Source organism: Fukomys damarensis, unplaced genomic scaffold (genome assembly GCF_012274545.1).
Source record: "Fukomys damarensis isolate Sample0158 unplaced genomic scaffold, DMR_v1.0_HiC HiC_scaffold_9, whole genome shotgun sequence".
Taxonomy (NCBI): Eukaryota; Metazoa; Chordata; class Mammalia; order Rodentia; family Bathyergidae; genus Fukomys; species Fukomys damarensis.
The window spans coordinates 31,606,885-31,629,308 of record NW_022900921.1 but is presented as its reverse complement, the minus strand read 5'-3'; the positions used below and the strand labels follow the sequence as shown (position 1 = coordinate 31,629,308).

The 22,424-nt window shown below is 34.9% G+C and overlaps 1 protein-coding gene across 1 annotated transcript in view; it reads right to left on the bottom strand.

The window, feature by feature from the left end:
* Positions 1–6,430: 6,430 nt before the first annotated feature.
* Positions 6,431–22,424, bottom strand: part of Dcp2 (decapping mRNA 2) — a 60,198-nt gene continuing 44,204 nt past the window's right edge. Inside the window, exons 7-13 of the mRNA XM_010614156.1 lie at positions 18,686–18,838; positions 18,448–18,560; positions 18,259–18,366; positions 14,988–15,123; positions 11,527–11,631; positions 9,495–9,546; positions 6,431–7,652 (exon numbers count right to left, since the gene is read on the bottom strand). Coding sequence (XP_010612458.1) covers positions 7,489–7,652; positions 9,495–9,546; positions 11,527–11,631; positions 14,988–15,123; positions 18,259–18,366; positions 18,448–18,560; positions 18,686–18,838 — 831 coding nt within the window. The 3' untranslated portion in view covers positions 6,431–7,488. The remainder of the gene's footprint in view (positions 7,653–9,494; positions 9,547–11,526; positions 11,632–14,987; positions 15,124–18,258; positions 18,367–18,447; positions 18,561–18,685; positions 18,839–22,424) is intronic.

Sequence of the window (22,424 nt, the reverse complement as noted above, 5' to 3'; positions counted from 1 at the left end):
CATTCTTATATTCTGAATAAATATTTCTAATTCCATGTTGTACTGTTTTAATTAAAAATACCAAACCTGACATACTTAATTAAATCAGAAGCCCTAAGTCAAAAATAGGGAGCTAAAAATTTAGACATTAGCTCAAACCACAAACTTTCATCTGACTACTTTTTCAAACTTGGCACACCTGGGAAATTATCTACTGAAACAGGGAAGATAAAGTTCAAGGGAGTCATGTATGACTCAACAAAACTGCAAAGAGCAAGCAGCTCTGTCTGACACAAACAGAATGTACAATGTCAGTTTTCCACTGCAGAACAGAAACTAAGTCCCTTTGATAACAGGAGGATAGCACTTCAGTTCTGTAGCATTAGAGCTGAGATCTCTTAACAACAACAACAAAAATACAGTACTCTTGGGACCCAAGGAGAAGAAGCATTCTGGAAGCCTGGCACCTAGTACACTTTTAAAGAATTGCTCAGTTTTGCTGCTTGCCTCAATAGCACAAGGACCTGAGTTGAGTTCGATCCCCCGTTTAAAAAAAATAAATACACACACACACCAACACACACACACACCAACACACACACACAGAGTGTTTACATCAAGTCCTCCTGTATAATCATGTTTTAAAGCACCAATTAGATTAGGAATACATACCAGTTCTCCATTTTCAGGCAGATTATCCTTTAATATTTCTTCCTGTTACATAAATAGAACTTGTGTTTGTAACATTCACCATTTTTTATTGGTCCGGAGAAGGCAACTGAAATATAAGTAACTCAGAAGCCACAATAACAACAGTAGCAGAAATAAAAGGTTAAGATGGTAACTAAAACTACCCAAGCAGCCAATTTATTGGTATTACATTACAAATAGGCTAACTTTAACAATACGTCAATATTTGAGCAACCATTCATAAATCTACTTTATATAAGGAGGTTTTTAGTTTCTAAACTGATGTTATTTACATCACAAACTTACAAAAGGCTAGAGCACAAAAACTTCATCTCAGTGGAGAGTACAGTTGACAATCTTCAAGTCTTCAGAAGTGTAATGTTTCTGCAAACACTTAAATTTCAATTCACAAACATGAGTCACTAGAAATCTTTTATTTATGACAGTTATACCCAAGATAAGTTAAAATCAGTCCTCACCTCCTTTTATTAATACTGAAGGAAAAGGAAAACTATTGCTAGACCACTGTGTAATCCAGAAACAACAAATCTGTTTCAAAGGCTTCAATAACTACAAGGTGAACGCAACAGGTATTTTGGGGATCTTTCTTGGCTGTGCTTGATAACTAAGAAAAGCAGCAAGAACTTTATTACTATTGTTGACAGAACCACTTAAAGTAATAAAAAACACTGCTATAATTTAAGCAAAACTTAAATGTTACATGATTTCATGAGACAATTACTGGAGAAATAAAGTTTACAAATCTGTCAAAATATCACATTCACTGTGAAGTTCATTTTTTTCAATTCATTTTAGTCAATTCTCATGTATTTAGCAAAACCACTTCAATTTTTATCTTTCAGCTTTTCTATGTCACAAATAAAAACAACTTACCATGACTCGGCATAAATATTTTTCAGACTAAAACATTCCCAAACTGTTTAAGACTATCTTTCATAAACATTTAGTCTTCACAACAAAATGTAAAAAGTCACTTGAAATCTTCTAGAAATAGGCACAGAATTTTAAAAACCAATTATTCCCATTCCTACTCAAACTAAACTGCGCTATTTTGGTTAGATGAAAGACAATCTTAAGAGATGTTTCACTCAAACTAGCTAATACATAAACATTATTCAATTAGTCACTGAAATAAGATGGTTTTAAAGTTTCATTGAAGCCAATACAAAATTAAGTCTGAATTGTACACAGAGTCAATACTCAACAAAGATGATTTTTGAAAGTAAAATATTTTTACTATAATAAGCAAACATCAAAAATAAGGAAAAATATGTAAGTCAAAATAGTTCATGGTTTATTGTCCATTTCTGTTACTGAAGAAAAAGTAGTATTTTTAAGTAGAGGTGAGGTTAGCCATCTCCTGTCCTAACTTTAAATGAAAACGAAAATTAAAGTTTTTTTTTTTAGACACTCGCATTTGACATCTCAATTATTTGTGCAACATCCAAACACAAACCTAAAATGGGACAGTAGTGAAATGCACAAAGAGATTCCTGCAGATATGTATGTCTGTGTGCTTTTCTATCAGTGCATATCATAATAGTGCATGAACAGCACAAGTCTGCTGCTATCAACTAAACTGAGTTTCTCTAAATTTTATTGAGCTGAGAACCTTTACATTGCTTTTATTTGCTGCAGTTCATAATGTATTCCTAAATACCACAAAGGCATGTGTTAATTTCTTAAAGCTTGAGAAATGACAATGCAGAATTGTGCCCCAAATATTATGCCAGTCTGTAACTATATATTTAAACTCTGGGTTCACTAAAGTAAAAGTAGATAAATGTTACCACCTTCTACATCAAAAAGTCCACTATCTTAATTAAGGCCCCTCAAAAACCAGCAAATACTGTTCATTTTACCCTAAAGCCACACAGTTTTCTCTGTTCTCAAACTAGTCTGAACACTCCACGCACTGAGTCAGAAGAACACAAGTGTTCATAGCTGTCCTGTTTGTGGCCCAAAGGTCAAAGTGAAGTCACCTTCTCCAGAAGGCAAATCACCTTTTGCAAATTCTGACACTGATCAATTCATCAAAGGGATATAGCACAGACAAAAGAAAAAACACTGTTCCCAAAAGGAACAAATTAGGAAAACCAAACCACAACATAAAAACGAGACTCAATGGCTTCTTCCTGGCCAAACTAAGAAAAAGGATAAGAAACAAGTCTTTAAACGTACTCAGAAGACTGGTCATTAAAAATAAACAAATAACTATGTGTCCCCTAAATATATGTTTAGGGCCTTAACTCTTAGAGTGAAGCATACTAAAGAGACAAAGTCACAACACCCACAGTTGATCTCCACATTCAGTCTTTCCTCAGAGCACCCTTAAGTAATACCACTGAGCTAATGCAACACCATATGAAGGTTAGTTTCTTTTACATTGTGCTTTCAAGCTGCTAATATGGATAAACCATCTCTCCTGATAACTGCAGAAGTCCTAAGATAATAAAACTCTTTACTGGTGAGTTAATCTGGGGATCCAGAGTAAACTCCATTATGAACATTTCTTTGTACATGCTGGATATGAGCAGTAAGTCTATTCCCATTCAAGATACCTCCATTCTTCCAGAGCTACAGACTACTATATGAATAATAAATGCAATTTGTCATAAGGAAAGTAGCTGATAAGAAATCAGTCACCATTCAGGACAAATGTATGGCTGTGCGCACTCTGGGTAATGGGGGCACTGCAGAGTGGCTAGACTTAGTTCTGTGGCTATCAACACAGAAAGAAACCAACTCCCAAACGCTGGTCTTTAAAAGTGAGAAAAAAATACTTTAGATTCCTTGGATTGCTTGGCAATCATACCTAGAAAAAAATAACTTCATTCAGGGATAGAAAATATCTGGCAATGACCATATGTATCAGACTATGCTTAAACTAGGCAATGATCACATTCCCGACCAGGTGCATTATACAGCTCAAGTAGTGGTATACCTTGTACAATTCCCTCTTTATACTCTTGGACCCACCAAGTATAGCTATCTTCTCTTTTCAGGGCACTTTTGTTCTAAAATAGGATTTTATCGTTATTTTCTGAAACTGCTCCAGAACTACTCTGAAAGAGTGAGATAAAGCTTGTATTGCGCATTTGCAACCTGCTGCCTTCTGACCCAAGAGTACAGGCCTCAAGAGTACTTCAATTCTAGGCAGGGAAAAAAAAAAAGCTAAAAAAGCCCATGAAGTTTATTTTCAAAAATTTTGGCAACTATATTAATGCATATTAAAATCTTAGGACATAATAAATGAGAAATTCTACCCAGGTTTCACCAAGCTGTCAGGAATAAGGTTGTTTTACTAATTTTGACCCAGAGACAGGTTACAAAGGCAAAAGATCTTCAGACAAAATAATGGTTTGTTCTGCTCATCATCAATTTAAAGTTATAATAATACATTTGAGGTCTTTCTCCAAGTCGGAAGATAATCAGTCAAAATCACAAAGACCAAGTGTTAATGATCATAACTATGACTCTAATATACAAAGAAAATACTGTCTCATAGAATCCAATGAATATCACGGTGAATGTCAATCAAAGCAGTCTCTGAGAAAGGAGATTTGCTGGTACAAATAAAGCTAAAAAGGCAAGAGAGCACAATAAGGAAAAGTTGGCAAAAAGTCTAATTTTTATAATTAATTTTGCTCTCCTTACTGTAAATACTGTACATGTTGAAGATGAGAGGGGGAGATACAAAGGCAGCAATAAGGGAAGAGGAAATCAAACTGTAATGCACATGTGTACTCAAGACTTCAACTGTTCTAGAGAACACAAAATGTTGAGTTTCACAGAAATTTCATTCCCGCAGTAGAAGGATGTTGTTCATTAAAATCTGAGTTCTTTTTATTTGACAATACAAAGTACTAAAGACTTAAAAATAAAAAGTATAAGCCAATCATGTAGCAAAAAATTGTTATGTATCTTTGTTATTTGCGTTTACTGATTCTTGATACAAAAATAATGATATTAAAAGCTCAAAACAGCAAGCAGTAACCAAAAATCCTGACAGCATTGGCTTTATCCTTTATATGTATGTTAACATGAAACTTGAACTTAATTTTTTAACATGTTTAATCAAATTTCTTTGCTACCAAAGATCTATTAAGTTCCCAGACCTCTCCAAATGTTTAGGTTTTTAGGATGGCATCAAATCCTAAAACCATATGGTATTTAATTTTTTTTTTTTTTTGTAGAAACCATGTAAACCGCATCCTTATGAAGATTACAAAGATTAAGTACAAAAACAATTTGTTTAACTGCCTATGAATCAAAGTTATACATAAAGCACCTACAAAATTTTAAAAAAGATTCACAGTGCATCGCACTTTGGAACAGAGATGGTGGAACATAAGAGCATTTAAAATGAGAATTTAAAGACCTATCTCTCAACACATTAAAAATAACGAAGCTGTAACTACTCTTCTCATCGAGACTCTTAAAATGCAGCACTCAAGAGAATTATTGCATATTCAGGATATTTCTTTAGCATACAATTTCCTCAAACCATGCTAAAGTATTTCAAAGAAAAAATCGAGTCTTGTGCTAAGCACAGCCTGTCTCAAGGTAACCTAAACATCGAAAACGAGTAAGTAAAACAGATGTACATAAAACAGGTACATCCACTTAAACATTTATTCTGCATAGTTAAGTCACATCATATACATAAACTTTAACTCATCTTTTAACATGTTTAATTTCAACCTGTCAAAAGTTAAAAGTATAGAGTTATCATAACTGCACCCCAACCATAACCTTTTGTTCCACAGTGCATTAAATGAAGCAGCACAACAGTAATAACTATTATAATTAAAAAGATAATCTGTTGGTTTTTTAAAATGCTTAACCATATTAGAAACCACACTCTGGTAACTAATCTCTTTTGCTTTTTAGTATTGGGAGCTGAAAAATCTAACTCTACAGGCACCAGAAAGACTGACCAAAAGTACTTATTTAATAGTGGGGGAAGTCACATGGTAAAAAAAAACTAAAAATTAAATGGTTTCCAGGCGACAGTAAACAAGTGAAAATTATTCATCTGTTAGGCAAAATAATATTTCATTCCCTTCACAATTGAATAGAACTCTGGAACAGCGGGGCCAACTATGAATCTGGCTGGCTCAAGGAGACCTGATCAAAGCAGCTGTATTTCTGAAAAGAACAAAGAACTTTCAAATGCAATGATGTAATGCATTAAAAAGCACAGGTCACAGAAGGATTCATAAATTAGTTATGTTAAAAGATATAAGATTATAACGTAACTAAAAACACACCATAATTATGAATTCTGCTTAGCACCAAGAGTGACACTTCCAATAAATAAAATTTCTCCTTTAAAATCAAGTCACTTAAAAGCTAAAATAAAATAGTAATAACAAGTGAATTCCTTACAATAGCCCTTCTTTTAAAAGTCCCACAGGGCTAAGTAGGCTACCTATATAGAATAACGATTTCTAGAGTAACATTTATAAGCAGAGATATATTTTGTGGATACCACTTGTAAAACGTTTTTTAAAACTCACATGACAGTTGCACACACTTACAAACACTCCACCCCTCTCCCCCAAGAAATATCTTCAATGAGGTCAGACGCAGCCAAAAAGTAACGCCCCTTAAAGCTCTGGTGATTGTCCTTAATTATAGCTAAAATCCTCCTTAAAATGGTTATTGCCATTGTTTCTTGTATTTAAGAATCCTGAAGGAGTAAGATACATTCCTAGGATTGAGTTAGGTACGTTACTTCCATGTTCTGATTCTCCCTAGTGAAGTGCTTTATCTGTCCTTGGGTAAACTGCACACCCCATCCCTTGTGACTCCCTCATCCGGGGCCTCAGATGCCAGTAAAGCATGCCACACTCTTATCACTACTGCAAACTGGAACCAATATAACATCATTTTCTATATATCAGCACTGATATGCCATATAAAACTAATATTGTCAGTTCTCCATACATATTTACACAACTGACATACGGAAGAAATTTTCACAAGAACAAAATCATTGAACAATACCAAAGGGTTGGTGGCGAGATGGCGACGATATGACCCGGAGGGGCTGCTGAGTCTTGGCTCCATGCTCTCTGCTTCAGCACACAAAGGCTTACTGACTGTGTGCAGCACGATTAAAAATTACAGCATCAACTCCACATCACCATGATCCCTCTCAGGCTGCAGACTGTGTGTTTACGAAGGACTAAGAAGAGTTCATTTTGCACATGAATATTATATCACAGATGCTGGCTCTAAATAAATCCTTTCCACAAAATTCCAAGCCACATTACCAGAGAGCCTCAATGATTAGAAGCAGAGAAATAAGCAAAATGCCACCCAAAGAGATGAGCTGCAATCCTGATATGTGGCATTTTCACTCTTATATTCATTTACTAATTGGATATTTTAAGTTTCCTTCTGAAATTTCATATAAGTAAACTATTACTGTAATCACTGTAGTAAGTAGATGAACCTTCCCATTAACTTGGCTACTTATTGATGACTCAAATACTATTTTCTTGATCAGAATACAAAATAAGACCCACAGTCACACAAAATAATGCCCTAAAAAAAAATCAACTTAAAACTTGTTCCAAACACTGAAAAGGTAAAACTGGATAAAAGGTTATAACCGCATTTACAGTGCAAACTCATTCTTTCTCTTCTGGGAAAAAAAAAAAAAATTCTTCAGAAACATTGCCTCCCTGCATTTCTTTAAAACACCTGAGAAAGGTAAGGCTTGAGGAGACACCCGCTCAAATGCAACAGGCCTCTGATCTTGAGACTTCTATAATACATCTGCTGCCTTCAAAGGTCCAAGATTTTCATTATAGCATTGTGGTCAAACTTGAAACTCAAAAAGGCTCTAGATGAAAAGGGGAACTTGCAATGTCCATTACATGCAACAGATTGTTCCTCAGGATGTTCTAGCAACTGGTCTTCAATGGAGCAAGTGAAGTCATACACAGCATCTGCTTAGAAACAAAATAAATGTGCTCAAATATTTACTAAGGAATCAAATACTACCCCTTCACTTTTTGTTAAAAAGAAATGCATACAGCATATTTATCTTTCCACAACTAAATCTAATCTAAGCAGAACCACCAACAGACTTTCCTTTCCCCAAACTAGTACGTGACTGAATTTCTGACGTATTATTGCTTATTTCTCCATCTAAACATTCTTAACTTCAGCCTGTAAGATCCTTGACATTCCTTTGTCTTCAAAATGGGCATAATTTTACCTCTTACGTTTGCATTTTGTGCCAAAATAATAGTAGATTCTTGCAGAAGTGAAAATGAAAGCATTTTGAAAACGACAATTACACGAAGAATTGTAAAGATGGCAATAACAGAAAAATAAAGTTGAAGTTTACCAAGTCTTCAGTATAACAAACCAAAGAAAAACCCAAGTTTTTAAAATCACAAAACAACAAAACTCTGATTAATCTGGGCCTTATTTAGTTAAAAGAAAAAGGACGTGGTCAGGAAAGCATGTTTGGAATGGGACTCCAACAGGCTAAGGCAGAAAGGCAAAAACAAAGTCTGAAACGAAGCTTTCCATGATAAGAATCCTTTTACACTTTTTAAGAGATTATGCTAAACTCTTAATGAGGCCAAAGGACAGACTCTTCAATAAATGATGCTGAGAAAACTGGATGTCAACATGAAAAAGAAACAGGAACCTTATTTTTATACCTTGCTCAAAAAGGAATTCAAAATCGAAGACTTAAATGTAAAACCAGAAACTATACCATTCCTAGAAGGAAACACGGAGGAAAAATCTCCTTAATACTGGTTTGAGCAAAGACTTCTAGTATGTGACACCAAAAGCAAAAACTAAACAAGTGAGATTATATCAAACTCAATTTTAACAATAGTTTCTTCTGCATGGTTAACTATCACGGTAGGGTTAAAGCATCTCTTAAAAACAGCTTTTATCTTGCTTAAATTAAATTAGACATTTTTATACAGTGCTTTTCATTTCTTCTTTAGTGTTTTCTATACAACCTTGAATTTAGATGATAAATGCATAGCTATTACACAAAATTTCACACTATTCAAACTAGGACCTAAAGAGTACACTGTACTTTCAACTGACATTAAATCAGTATTACCAAAAAAAGCTTTCCACATTCATTACGATTAGTTTCCAAATCAAAAATACCTAACCTTTCATAATTCAAGATGGAGAAAATGCAAATATCATTGTAACAAAAGCTGTCTTTGGTATCACCTTAAAAAGTTGATCTCATTACCTCCAAAACAAAACGTGAACAAGTTTCATTCTGAATTCAGGGCACCCCTCACACACATGTGAGAATGAGGTTTCCTCACCTTTATAATACTTAGCTCTTTCCACTCTTACTAAGCGAGTGATTGAGAACCTTTTAGAGACGAGGGCCCCAACTGCAACCCCAACCCCATTTGGAATCAGAGTACCAACACTACAATTAAATGTGAATACCGAGGCTTTAATGTAGAAAGAACTCATACATTAATAACTTTGTCTTAAAAAAAAGTGTGCCACAGGTTTGCCACCTCCGCCTGAAGCCATGTAAAATTCCTACAATATTCATGCATAACACCAAGGTTCAACAATTACAAAACAGCACAAAGAGCAAGTAATTTCACCTTGATTGTTTAATCCATTTTAACCAGTTTCATATTTCAGTATCTCCACATACATAATAAACTCTTTATAAAACATATGCAACACTTCCTGCTTCCTAACAAACCCTGCTAAAGTCACTGTTCAATAAGCAAGCCAAATCCCACATGACAGAGACTTGCACAAAATACAAATTGACTTGCCTGCTTCAAAGTTATCCTGAAGTTTTCGTGGATGCAGTTTCTTTTCACATTTCTGTTTAAAAACACACACACACACAAGACAGTTTCTAGTTATTTTCACTTATTAAAAAAATCAGAAGTTATAGTACCAAATTTCTCAAGAAAAAATTAAAACAAGAATAAAATCACCATTTCTACTGTTTCATGGGGGTTTTTTTTTGAAGCCTAAAACTTTTTCGTTTTGACTATATAGAGGAATAAGGAAAAAGAATTATTCCCTACCTTTCTCAACCCACAGCTAATTACTATCAATACTGCAGTGTTAATTTTTCCAATGAAGGTATGTATGATTATAGTTTCATAAAACTGTACAGCTTTGAAATGGAATTAAAGAATATATACCATTGTTCTATATTTTTTTCATTTTGCATTGTTGGGGATCAAACCCAGCACCTCCCACATATTAGGCAAGTGCTCTGCCACCAAGCTACACCAAGCAGTTCTACAACCTTTATAAATATTAATAGGTTTTGAACAAAATACCTTTTCAATAAATGCAAACCTACATGGTCAGTTTTACTAATGTAATGGTAGCATGGTATTCACAACACTACATTTATCAACATCCTCTTGGATATTTAGATTATTTCCACATTTTCAATATCATGAACAGTAAGGGGACAGTGACTATTCTTTGAATTTTTCTTCCAAGAAAATGAGATGAGCACTTTTCCAGATATTTTGTGCAGCTAGCTCCCCACTAAAAGATATACCAATTAGTAATTATGATTTGCTAATATATCCAAAAATACTGTAGAATCTTTTTATGCTTGCCTATTTGATGAAAAAAGTGTATCCCACTTTAATTTACACTGAGTACACATACAGTGTAACACTTTTTATCAGTCACTTACTCATTTATAAGCTGTTCATATACTTTTAACTTTTAAAAATCTACTCGTTTTTCTAGACAAATCTGAGAGTCCTTTGTGAAGTGTCTCCAAAATCGACAAGGATCTTGACTGATAGATACTGAGTTAAATTTACACATTAATTTGAGGATAATTAACATTTATACAATACTATCATTAAGAAACAATTTCTCTAGCTTTTTGTTAGAAACAGGTGTTGAATTTCATAAGACTTGATCATCTATTAAGATTTTTGTCTTTGTTCTTTTCAATACTTTTATCAGAGTACTATGAAATAAAATGATATATACTACTATATGTTAATGGATGGTATCATTATACCTCAAGCTAAGAAAGTATCACCCATGGAATTCACATGAAATATTTTTTGCTCAAAGTTTGAAGTTACTACTGTCTACTTTATTAAAGAAATGAACTATCAAAAAACTCCAATATACCAATATTAGTATTTATAGAAGAGATGAGTGAGGATGCTATTAAGATATTATTATTTTTAGAGCACAAACTACACAGAATAAAAGAAAATGCTGTAAAATATTCATAGCTAATTGTGTTTAGGCTTACTCTAATGACGATGACACTGCCTGTTTTATTTTTAATTTTCTGAACTCTATCAACTTAAATAAAAAATGTAACTAATGTTCTCTCAAACTTTCAACTTCATTAAAATAATACCTACAAAATAGTTGATCTAGTGAAAGTTCAGATTATAATCGTGGTTATCAGAAGCTGGGGAGAGGACGCAAAGAGGATAGTAGGAGACTGATCAATTGATGCTAAGTTCTGGTGTGCTACTGTACAGCACACTCAACATAGTGAAAATATAAGGGAATGTCAAAAAACTAGAAGGAATCTGTTTTCACTCCTAAAGTAAATAATTGTAGAAAAGGGAAAAATGAGATATGAAACTGAGTGAATGTTACCCTCCTGTAATTAAGAGTGGTCCAAGAGATTTTCAGTGAATGAATATAATGGTATACAATTTAGTTCCATTAAAAATCCTGTCAATGTATCACTTAAAACAAGAACAAACCCAACAACATTAATGTGCTGGAACAATGACCTCGCTCCACTTGTGAAAAGGAAGGACCACCTGCTTTGTCCGGAGCTGTAACTCTTACCATCAATGAATTCTGCTGCTTCGCTGGCTGACTGTGGGTCCCGTTAGCTCTTTTCTTTTGATTAGGTGAGTCTTGATACTGTTTTCTGCCATTTCCCCTCATATTCTGATGGTTTTTCCAGTAAAAAGAAATAAAATTTAAATCTATATAATATAATGTAAAAACCACAGAAGAATATACCTCAAAAATGTTTACAGATGGTTAGTCAGCAAAGCCAAGAAAATTTTCATAAATCACCACATCGATATACAGTGGATCCTCAAGTTATGACCAGCTCGACATACTAACAACCTGGGCTAATTAGGTTAACAGAAGATTCATCTGCCTCTTGTTACCTATAGTGTGTACTCAGGTAAACATCCAGATCTCAGCTGTATTGATTTACGACCAACTTGAGTTACAACCAACTCTCTGGGACCACCTGCATTCGTAAGTCAAGGGTCCAGTGTATCTCCTTACAGAAGACAGTGCTTCACAAAGCAAGATTCCTCTAACGGTATAAAATAACACATACAATGTTTCCCAGGAATCTTTTCACATTTCCTGCCTTATTCTCCCATATCTGCATACAGATTTTATTTATAATGCTAAATGGGGGCACAGGAGTATCTCAATGATATCTTGTGCTTAGAATGCACAAGGCCCTGGGTTCAATCACAAACATTATAAACATAAAATTAAAATTTTAAAAGTGGGGGTATGGCCGAGCGTGGTGGCGCACGCCTGTAATCCCAGCACTCGGGAGGCTGAGGCAGGAGGATCGCTGTGAGTTCGAGACCAGCCTGGGCTACATAGTGAGTTCCACGTCCGTATCAACTATATAGTGAGACCCTGTACCCCCTCAAAAAAAAAAAAAAAAAAAAAAAAGAAAAAAAGTGGGGGTATGGAAAAACAATTTTTGAAAACACTACATGATGATCAAAGGGGAGCTCTCTGAGAAGGAATGTTAAGGCACAACAGCCACAGTTCTTAGGGCAAAAAAGAAGGTAACAGCTGTGATCAATTATTATTTCTAAAATCTACTTCAAATTACTAATAAACATATAAGCATTATCAAATAATCTTGCATCAAAAATGAAGTGTTTTAAAATTTGGGGCCATTATTCTGACATAAAACCTAAACACGCAGCATGGTTTAAAACCTTGCTATTATACTGGTTTAATATGAGTTAAAAAAAAAATCTAAATTTAACTTAAACATTTTTTTAACTTACAAGAGAAAAGTCTTTTATTTTGGCTCGCAAAACACTTTTTAAACAAAACTTGTAGTTTAAATTCTTGAAAAGACATCTATTTAAGGGACCAATTCTAGCTGGGTATGGTGGTGTACACCTGAGATGCCGGTACTATGGAAGGTTGAGGCAGGAGGATCCCAAGTTCAAGCCCAACCTGGGCAATTTAGTGAGTCCCTGACTCAAAATTTAAAAAACAGAAAAAGGCTGTGGATGCAGCTCAATGTGAAGGTCCTGGGTTCAATTCCAAGAACAAAAATCAATCAATTAATATGTTTAAAAATTAAACATATTAAAAAAGATTGTCTAAAATATAAACATTAATTTTTAAATATACAAAAACATTATTCTATTTACCTGTAGAAAATACTAGCACTAAAATAAGTGATGATGGAGCAATAATTGCTTTCAAAAATTCATATTACCATGCTTTTTAATTCAGCACCCTTCTGCTCTTCCCAGTATTTTTTTTTTTTTTGTGGCGATGTATAACACTCAGGATTTGTCACTCCAGTCATTTTAGTGTAATTGAATTGCATTAGACACAATGTCCAGTATCACTACTTATCTTTCCCAAACTTTTCATCTTTAGAAACAGCCTGTACCCAATAAACAGTAAACCCCCTCCCTCCAGCCCTGATAATCTCTGTGTCTCTATCAGTTTGCCTATACCCGCTACCTCACACAAGTGAAACCATATACTATCTGCCCTTATGTCACTTCTGTCTCCTTAGGTTTCACCTGCACTGTCTCAGAACATGTCTCAGCATGTCTCAGACCTTCATTCTATAAAGGCTAAAATCAGTTTATTGCATGTATACAAATCATTTCATCTACTCATCTGCTGACAGGCAAGTAGGCTGTTTCCACCTCTTGGCTAATATGAATAATCCTGCTGACAACCTAGTATATCAGACTGTTTAAGTTCCTGCTTTCAGTTCCTCCGGATGTTACCCATGAGGGAGAACTGCCGAGTCATATAACTGTTGACTTTTTTGAGATACCACAAATTGTTCTCCACAGCTGCTGTACATTTTACAACCCTTCCAGCAAACCCACAAGGGTTCCAATCCTCCACTCCCACCAAGGCTTTCTACTTTCCATTTTGTTAAGTTTTATTCATTATCACTACTACTATCCATCCTAATATATGAGAATCTGAAGTTTAGATTTGCATTTCCCCAATAGTAAATGATGCTGAACATCTTTTTTGTACTTAATTGGTCATTTGGATATTTTCTCTTGAGAACTATCTGTTCATGTCATTTGCCCATTTTTCAATGGGGATGGGTTTATATTGTTGAGGTGAAGGAATTCTTCATATATTCTGGATTTTAAACCTTTATCAGATATGTGGTTTTGCACACAAACTATTTTCTCCCATTTTGTGGGTTGTCTTTTCACTCCTGATAATGTCCTCTGAAGCGTATAAATTTTTGACTTTGACAAACTCAAGGGTGTGTGTCGTATGAGACAGGGTCTTGTCTTGAACTTGTGATCCTCCTACTTTCACCTCCTGAGCAGTGTGCTGGGATTAGAAGTGTGTCGCCACACGCACCTTAAACTCTGTATTTTTTTAAAAAGTGAAAGAGTGGCAATACAGTGGATAACTAAAATAAAAAAGGATAGATAATACCAAATACAAGCAAGAATGAAACAATATTTTGGGACAGGGTGAGCAGGACTGGGATTGAAGCTAGGTCCTTCATACTAGCTAAAAACCCAACCCTTTTTTGTTTTTTATTTTCAAACACTGTCCCAGGCTGGGCTTGACCTTATGATCCCCTGCTTCAGCCTCCCAGAGCAATGTGATTAGATGTATGTGCCACTTTATTTGTCTATAAGTCTCAAATCTTTTGCTGAAGATATAAATTATTTGAGAAAATTGTTTCAAGTATATATGCAAGAACACAGGAAACAAACTGGGAACAATCAAAATTTCCATTAAGACCAGAATGGATAAATTAGAGTCATCAATACACTACAAGACTTACAATTAAATTGTATAATTCACCATTAATAGGCAATTCTCCAACTGAAAATGACTTAAAAGGCAAGTAATCTAGCCAAGCTGGTATATATATATGCCTGTAATCCTGGCACTTGGGAGGCTGAGACAGGAAGACAGCCAGGAGTTTGAGGCCAGCCTGAACTACATACCAAGACCCTGACCCAAAAACCAAGACAAATGATCTAAATTTCTGAAAATTTTTAAAGTACATCACTTACCTTTGCTTTTAATAAGTCAGACATTTCAGAATGGTTATTATATGGCTTTTGCTGCATTGGCTGCCTGTGCTTTACCCACTGGTCTCCTGGGGAACCTTCAGGAAATAACTGCTGGCTGTGGCGGAATTTGGTTCGACTATACCAAATTTTTAAGAATAAAAATCAGATGAGAAAAATTTCAATTAGAATTCTTTAAACATTCTAATAGCCTAAGTTACAAACTACATATTTTACTATCTTATATTGTCTCTCTTGATACTTCAATGGAAGTTCCGTGGGGGCAGAGATTCTTATCTGTTTTGCCCCCATCTTATCCCCAGCACTTGCAAAAGACAAGTACTCAACACACAGTTTCTTCCTCATAGCACTGAGGATTAAATCCAGGGCCTTGTATATGCTAGGCAAACACTCTACTAGTGAGCTACAATCCTAGTCCAACTACCTCTTGAATGAATTAATAAGTATTATTTTTATCCTAGAAATTTCAAAATCATCCATACCATCTCTTCCCTGGGTAATTATATATTATTTAATATTTGAGGAAAATAATTCTTTCTAAATTTACTTGAAACACAGGGCCAGGGATTTGGCTCAGTGGTTCCTCCGCCTGCCTCACAAGAGCAAGGGCCAGAGTTGGATCCCCAGTATCAAAAAAACAAAAACAAAAACAACAAAAAAACCTTTCTTTCAAGACCTTTCTTAATACAACATACAATTCATATTCTTACTAGAATGTTTCAAGCATGAAATTTCATCCTGAACAGGTCAGTTAAAGGCCCTCTATCCATGTTATAAGAACATCTAAGAAATTAAGCTACTTTCTAAAGCAAAAATTAAGGGTACAAAACAATAGGTGGTCAGATTAAAAGAGACAGTCTTCAATTCTTATGCAAAACAATATAACACCCACATAGTAATAGTTGCTCACATAAGAAATCTCATTATTACATAGTACCACGTACATGTATAGCACAAGTACAGCCCACAGCTACTGTTCCCAAGAACAACATTATAGTTAATTATCTTCTGCCCGCTCCCCATGTAAGACCTACATAATATTTTGGTCTATTTTATCCATAGGCAAAATCGAGACATTTCCTCCAACATATCACCACAGAGATTAGTAGAAATATGACACAGGTTAAAAATAAATATGATATCTATATAAAACCTGAAATTTAGTTAGAAGTTGTCTTACTATCTCCTTACCCATGAACCAAGAACACTAAGAGGGACTAAAAGGTAGAGGAATTGTACTGTACATTATAGTGGCTAGATTTTCCCAAAGACGAACATTTATGTAATTTTCTTTCAAAAACTGTCACTGTTTCCTAACTTTTTGGCAGCATTTCTGTCTACCTTACTTTGTCTATACTGTTTCACTTTTTTCTAGGAGAACAGATTTTTGGTAATTATAATCATCAATTTTCAAAGGCAGAAATTATTCTACAGCATTTAATTAAAACTCTCATTCTAAACTGGGCGTGGTGGTGCACCCCCATAATCCCAGCACTTGGGAGGCTGAGGCAGGAATATCACTGTGAGTTCAAGACCAGCCTGCGATACACAGTGAGGTCCAGGGCAGTCTAAACTACACAGTGAGACCCTATCTCAAAAAAAAAAAAAAACCTCAGATAAAACCCAACTAAAATGGAATACTACCTTCTGAGAACACTATTTGATAAAGAGGTAAAAAAACACAAGGAATGACAGCTTATTAAAACAAACATTTCACCTGTTGCAAGATAAGAGGTAAAACTTTTGAACTCACACCTGTAGGCAAAGACTTCCTAAACAGAAAGAACCCTGCCTGCACAAAAAGTACCACCAGAATTTTAAAAATGGGATCATATTAAATTAAAAAGCTACACAGCAAAAGAAACCACCAGCAAAGTGAAAAGACAAATTGAAAGAATGGAAAAAAATTTTTTTTAACCAGGTACTTCTCAGACAGATGACTAATATCAAGAATATATAAAGAACACAAAAATATCAGACCCCCCAATCAAAGACCAAATCAAAAAATGGACAACTAAAATGAATACACAACTCACAGAAGTACAAATGGCCAATAATTGTTGAAAAATGCTCAACATCACTGGCTTTAGAGAAACACAAATTACAACAACACTGGATTCTACCTTACCCCACAAATCATGGCCATCATCAAAAAATCAAATAACAAATGCTGGCAAGGTTGCAGGGCAAAAGCAGCCCTTCTTCATTGTTGGTGAGAATGTAAACTAGTACAACCACTATGGAAATCAGTATGGAGATTTCTCCAAAAACTAAAACTAGAAATTCCATTTGACCCAACTATTTCCTTTCTAGATATTTTCCCAAGAGTTAGAGACATCATATTACAGTGATATATGCATATAGAAGCACTATGACCTGGAAGTAGCCTACACGTCCATCAACAGATGAATGAATGCAGAAAATACAGTCTTTACACATCATGGAGTACTACTCTGCCATATAGAAAGGCAAACTTAAGTCATATGTAGGAAAATGAATGCACCTCAAAACCATGTTAGTGAAATAAAGGACCCACAGAAGCTTAATTATCAATCACATGGATTTCTAAGAGAAATCCAAAATACAAATAAAGAGCAAAATAAAACAAATAGGAAGTAAGGAGATACATGTTTCTCAAATAGAAAGGGGATCAAGAGACAGGAGGAGTGGGCAGGGAGAGGAGGGAAAGGGGATGACAATAGCAATTAGGATATGTTATGAACCTATACCAACTCCTCCCAAGGAAGGTAAACATGTACTACAAACATATACAAATAAAAAAATAAAATAAAGTATGCCTGAAGCTCCTTTCCAACTCCAATTAACCTTTTTCTGGTCAATCAAAATCCCTTTATAACAGTATTCTATTATCTGTGAGACCAGTAACAAAATACTATCTATAAAAAGAAATCTTGGGGCCAGGGATGTAGCTTAGTGGTTCCACCACCTGCCTTGCAAGCACAAGGACCTGAGTTCAATCCCCGGTACCAAAAGAATAAAGAAAAAAAAAAAACCCACTTAAAAAGAAATCTTACACCTCTGCCCACTTCAGAAGCAAAATGCTACTGTACTAAAAACTATCATAGCTGGGTATTTAGCTCAGGGGCTCCACCACCTGCCTCGAAAGCTCAAGATCCCGAGCTTGATCCCCAGTACCCCCCAAAAACTATAAGAAAGATATTTATACATAAATATATATAAATATAAGCATATCAAAAATAAAAATACACAAATATAAATTATATTTCTTTACCTCAATTTTTCCACAGTGGGTTTGGCTGGTGTGCTGCCAGCTGAGGAAAATCCATTGTCACTGTCTGAAGAATCCCCAAATCTTCGAGAAAGCCAGTCCCTTAATGGCCTATGCAAACATTGAAAATTCACTTTTAAAATCTAAAGTACAGAACATGAAGGTTTTACATTTCAAAAAATATGAATATACCTGATAAAGGGAATGGCCATAAAAAATTTATTTGGTGCCAAACCAAGTTTGGATTTGGGGGTCATGTCATTTCTGTGACAGGGTAATTTCTCAATGGAGAACCACTCAATGTTCTGAAACAGAAAAAATAAATTATTTAGTCAAGTATTACTGAGGAGTTTTAAAAAAGAATTTCCCATTCAATTTTAATTCGATTTGGATATTGTCCAGCCTGCAGATACTCTCATTTGTTACCTACCCGAATTTCTCTTCTGGTTTTGGGGTTAAATTTTGTGTCTTTTGGAATTCCTGGAATGATGTACAAACGAGCAAGTTGGTCATTGATTCTCAGTTCAATGTAATCATCCTTACAAATATAGTCTTTGATATCAAAACCAGTTTCTTCAAAGACCTAGAAATAAATGTGGATGGAATTTTTAATTTTAATGAGTTGACCCTGGTTCATTAAAATCTGTTTATTTTAAATATCCAGGCAATGAAAGGTATGAAAACACTAAGAAGGGAGCCAGATGCACAGCCTAATTCTAGCTCTGCCTTATTACACTGACTAAACAAAAACCGATTTACATATCTGAGCCCATTTCCCCAATACTTATTAAAGGAAAGCAGATGTCAGAATACATCACTGGCTCTCAATATGGGAGAAGAACATATTGGGGACCAGATACAGATTTGTTTCAGTCCACAAATCTAAGGGTATAGAGCAAGATATGACTAAAAATTGTCCTGCACAGTTATTTTCCAAAAATGAAAACTGAATTGTGATGAAAAATCATTTAAACGAACAGATTCCAAAAGTACTGCTATAATCACCCAAACATTTCTGCAAAAGGAAGTAGGGAGCATTAATTCAAAAGCAAAAAGAACAGAAAGAAGTATAGATGTTCCCTTAATGAGGAAGGTAGAAAGATGCACATGGTGACTGCCAAGAGAAAGAGGGAACAGACAAAGAGAACTGGATTAATGGATCTAAAATTGCCTATTCTTGGCTGTGCTTCAAGGACTGGGGAGTAGAATGAGGTGGATTAGAAGAACAGAAATCTCAGAAGTAATGTTACATATCTAACCCCCATCTTTTTCCTTCAACCAGAGGAGACCATGCTTAATTAACACAATGGACTTCTATTTAAAATAAAAAAACCACTAGTTTATCCTAGCTTTAATATTCTCCTTCTATTAATATTTGTATTGTCTTTCTCCACCCCTCCTCCAAAATTCTGGAAGCTAGAAACTGAGGATCACCGATGATCGAGACCATCCTCTCCCTCACTCGTTTCAAAACTTTCTAACTATGCAACATAATACTTTTAAATACATATACAGGCTGGAATCTCTTTTAAAATACAGGTATAGAAAAGCTACTTTTACCCAATCTTTTTGTTCCCTCCCTCTTTCTCTGCTCAATCATCATACATACAAGTCTTTCTACCTTCCTCAGGTCACACCTATACATCTATCAGGCATGTCTAGTTTGCGATTCCCAATTTCAGCTACTGTTACCCCCAAATAATTTGATCATTTCCAAATACTCAAGTATGCTATCCTTCTTGTTCTTAATTTTTAAGTATGTGAATATGCTCACTTGAAAGCTACGGTTTAGTAAAGACTTGGAAATAACACATTTGGATGACACTTTCAATTTTAGCTAAGAGACATCCAGTTCACTAAAAATGTGTTTATTTCAAAGACAGAAATTCAGAAAAAGGGAGACATTATATACACTATTTCTAGCAATGACAGACTTACAGAACATAAGTGATATACATATTTTTTACAGTTCTTCTGTCCCTTGTTTCTCTATACCCACAAGTGGTATCACAGGTATACAAACACTTCTGTTACAATGCTAACATTCAAACATACCAAAGCAATACATCTTTCCCAAAACAAAATTCAGAAGGCTCAAGGATACCGTTAAGGTTTTATGGTTGCCAACTTCCCTCAATCTTGACATCTATATCCATAAAATATAATTAAACTATCAACCATGAAGATTTATTTCATGATTCATAAACGCTGTCTCAACATTCCCATTAAAACAAAAGATCAAGGAGATGCTCTATGAGTTTTTCTCCCTTTTCTTTCAAAGTAAGATCTAATCTATTGTTTGAGATGGCTTAAAAACTGATTTTTTTTGTTTGTTTGTTCACCTGTTTTGCATACTAGGGATGCAACCTGGGGCCTTTCCACTGAGCTACATCCCCAGATGAGCCTATTTTAAAATTTTGAGACAAGACCTAACTAAACTGTCCAGGTTGAGCTAAAACTTGCAATTCTTTTTCTTTTAGCTTCCCAGGGTAATGTATTAGACGAATAGACTGTCACACCCAGGTTTCATTTTGACTGGGTTTGGGGTAGGTGTATCTGAACTTGTAAAGCTTGTGCTAAGCATGCACAAGGTCCTGTGTTCAAGCCTCAGCACCAAAACTAAAACCAAAAAAGCCATGCACATGTATACAAGTCCTTTTTTTTTTAACTGTAATACTTTTTATTGGTACATTTTAGGTATACAATAGTTACATTTATCAATGAGAACTTGTACGTTTACATGATGATATATCTTGGTTCTTATTTTTTCCCCATTCCCCTGCCTTCCCTTCCACCCCCCCCGTTCACAAAGACTTTATTCCCATTTTTCCTTTTTTCATATTTTTATCCTTCCCTTCTTTTCTTTCCCCTACCCCTCCCACTTCCCCTAATCCTTTAGACCTTTTCTTCCTATTATCAATTATACATTTTGAACCTTATTTAATCTTTAGTTTCTCACACAATTTAACTAATGAATCAGTCTCAAGAGATTTATTTAAATTAACTGTCATATTTTAAAAGTTCACCTATCAAGGACCATAAAACTTTTTCTTTATCAAAGACACTATTAAGAGTCAAAAGGGTATAAGTCACTTGCAGGACATTCAGATCCAGAATAAACTAAACACATATGTATCAATAAGACAACACCCTGAAACTTAAAAAACATGGAAAATGTATAAATGGGTACTTAATGAAAGAGCTACCCTAAAGCCCAGAAAGAACATTATAAGGTGCTCAATTTCCTCATAACTAGAAAAATGTGAATTACAGCCACAATGAAATACCATTATAAAAATTTTAATGTGATAATTTGATGTGCAGGCTAGGGCAGTGTGCAACTGAAACTGTCATAGTGTGATAAAAATATTTTAAACATTTATTACATTTACAGTAAAAGACACATTGCCATTGATTACCCTCAAAATACAATACTCCCTCTCCCTTCAAACACACCACATAATTCTTGGCACTTTCTAAATCAGCTCTGGAAGTCTTCTGAAAGTCCTCTTGTATGTCTCTGGTTGCACTATCATGGCTGCCCACATCCTGAATCAATTCAAAACATTTATGGCAATTTCTGTCAAATAAAAAATTACAGTGTATCCTCATTCACCTTATTCACCGAATCTGGCACATGGTCTTCTGGCTCTTTCCCAAGTCAAAATGACCACGAAAGGTAAATGCTCTGAACTGATTAAGGACACTGAACAACTAAAGACAGTAACAAAAGAGAATGTCCCACACTGCTTTACAAGAGTAATGGGATTGGGGGAGGATGCACGCAATATTTCTTTTATTGTCATAAATTTTCTTAGTTTAACATTCACTGAATTTTGTGACCATTTAGAGCACAATGCTGTTAGGAATGTAAATTGCTATAACCACTATGAATGTGTGATTCAGCAAGTCCACTCTTAAGAAATGAAGGGCTTACTTTCCTCAAAGGACATGTATAAGAATATGCACAAAAAGTTTTATTCATAATAGCAAAAACTTGATACACAACGAATATAAGAAGGGACAAATAGCCAGGCGTGGAGGCGCAGGCCATAATCCCAGCACTCAGGAGGCTGAGGCAGGAGGATTGCTGTGAGTTTGAGATCAGCCTAGGCCACACAGTGAGTTCCAGGTCAGTCTCAACTACATAGTGAGACTGTTTCAAAAAA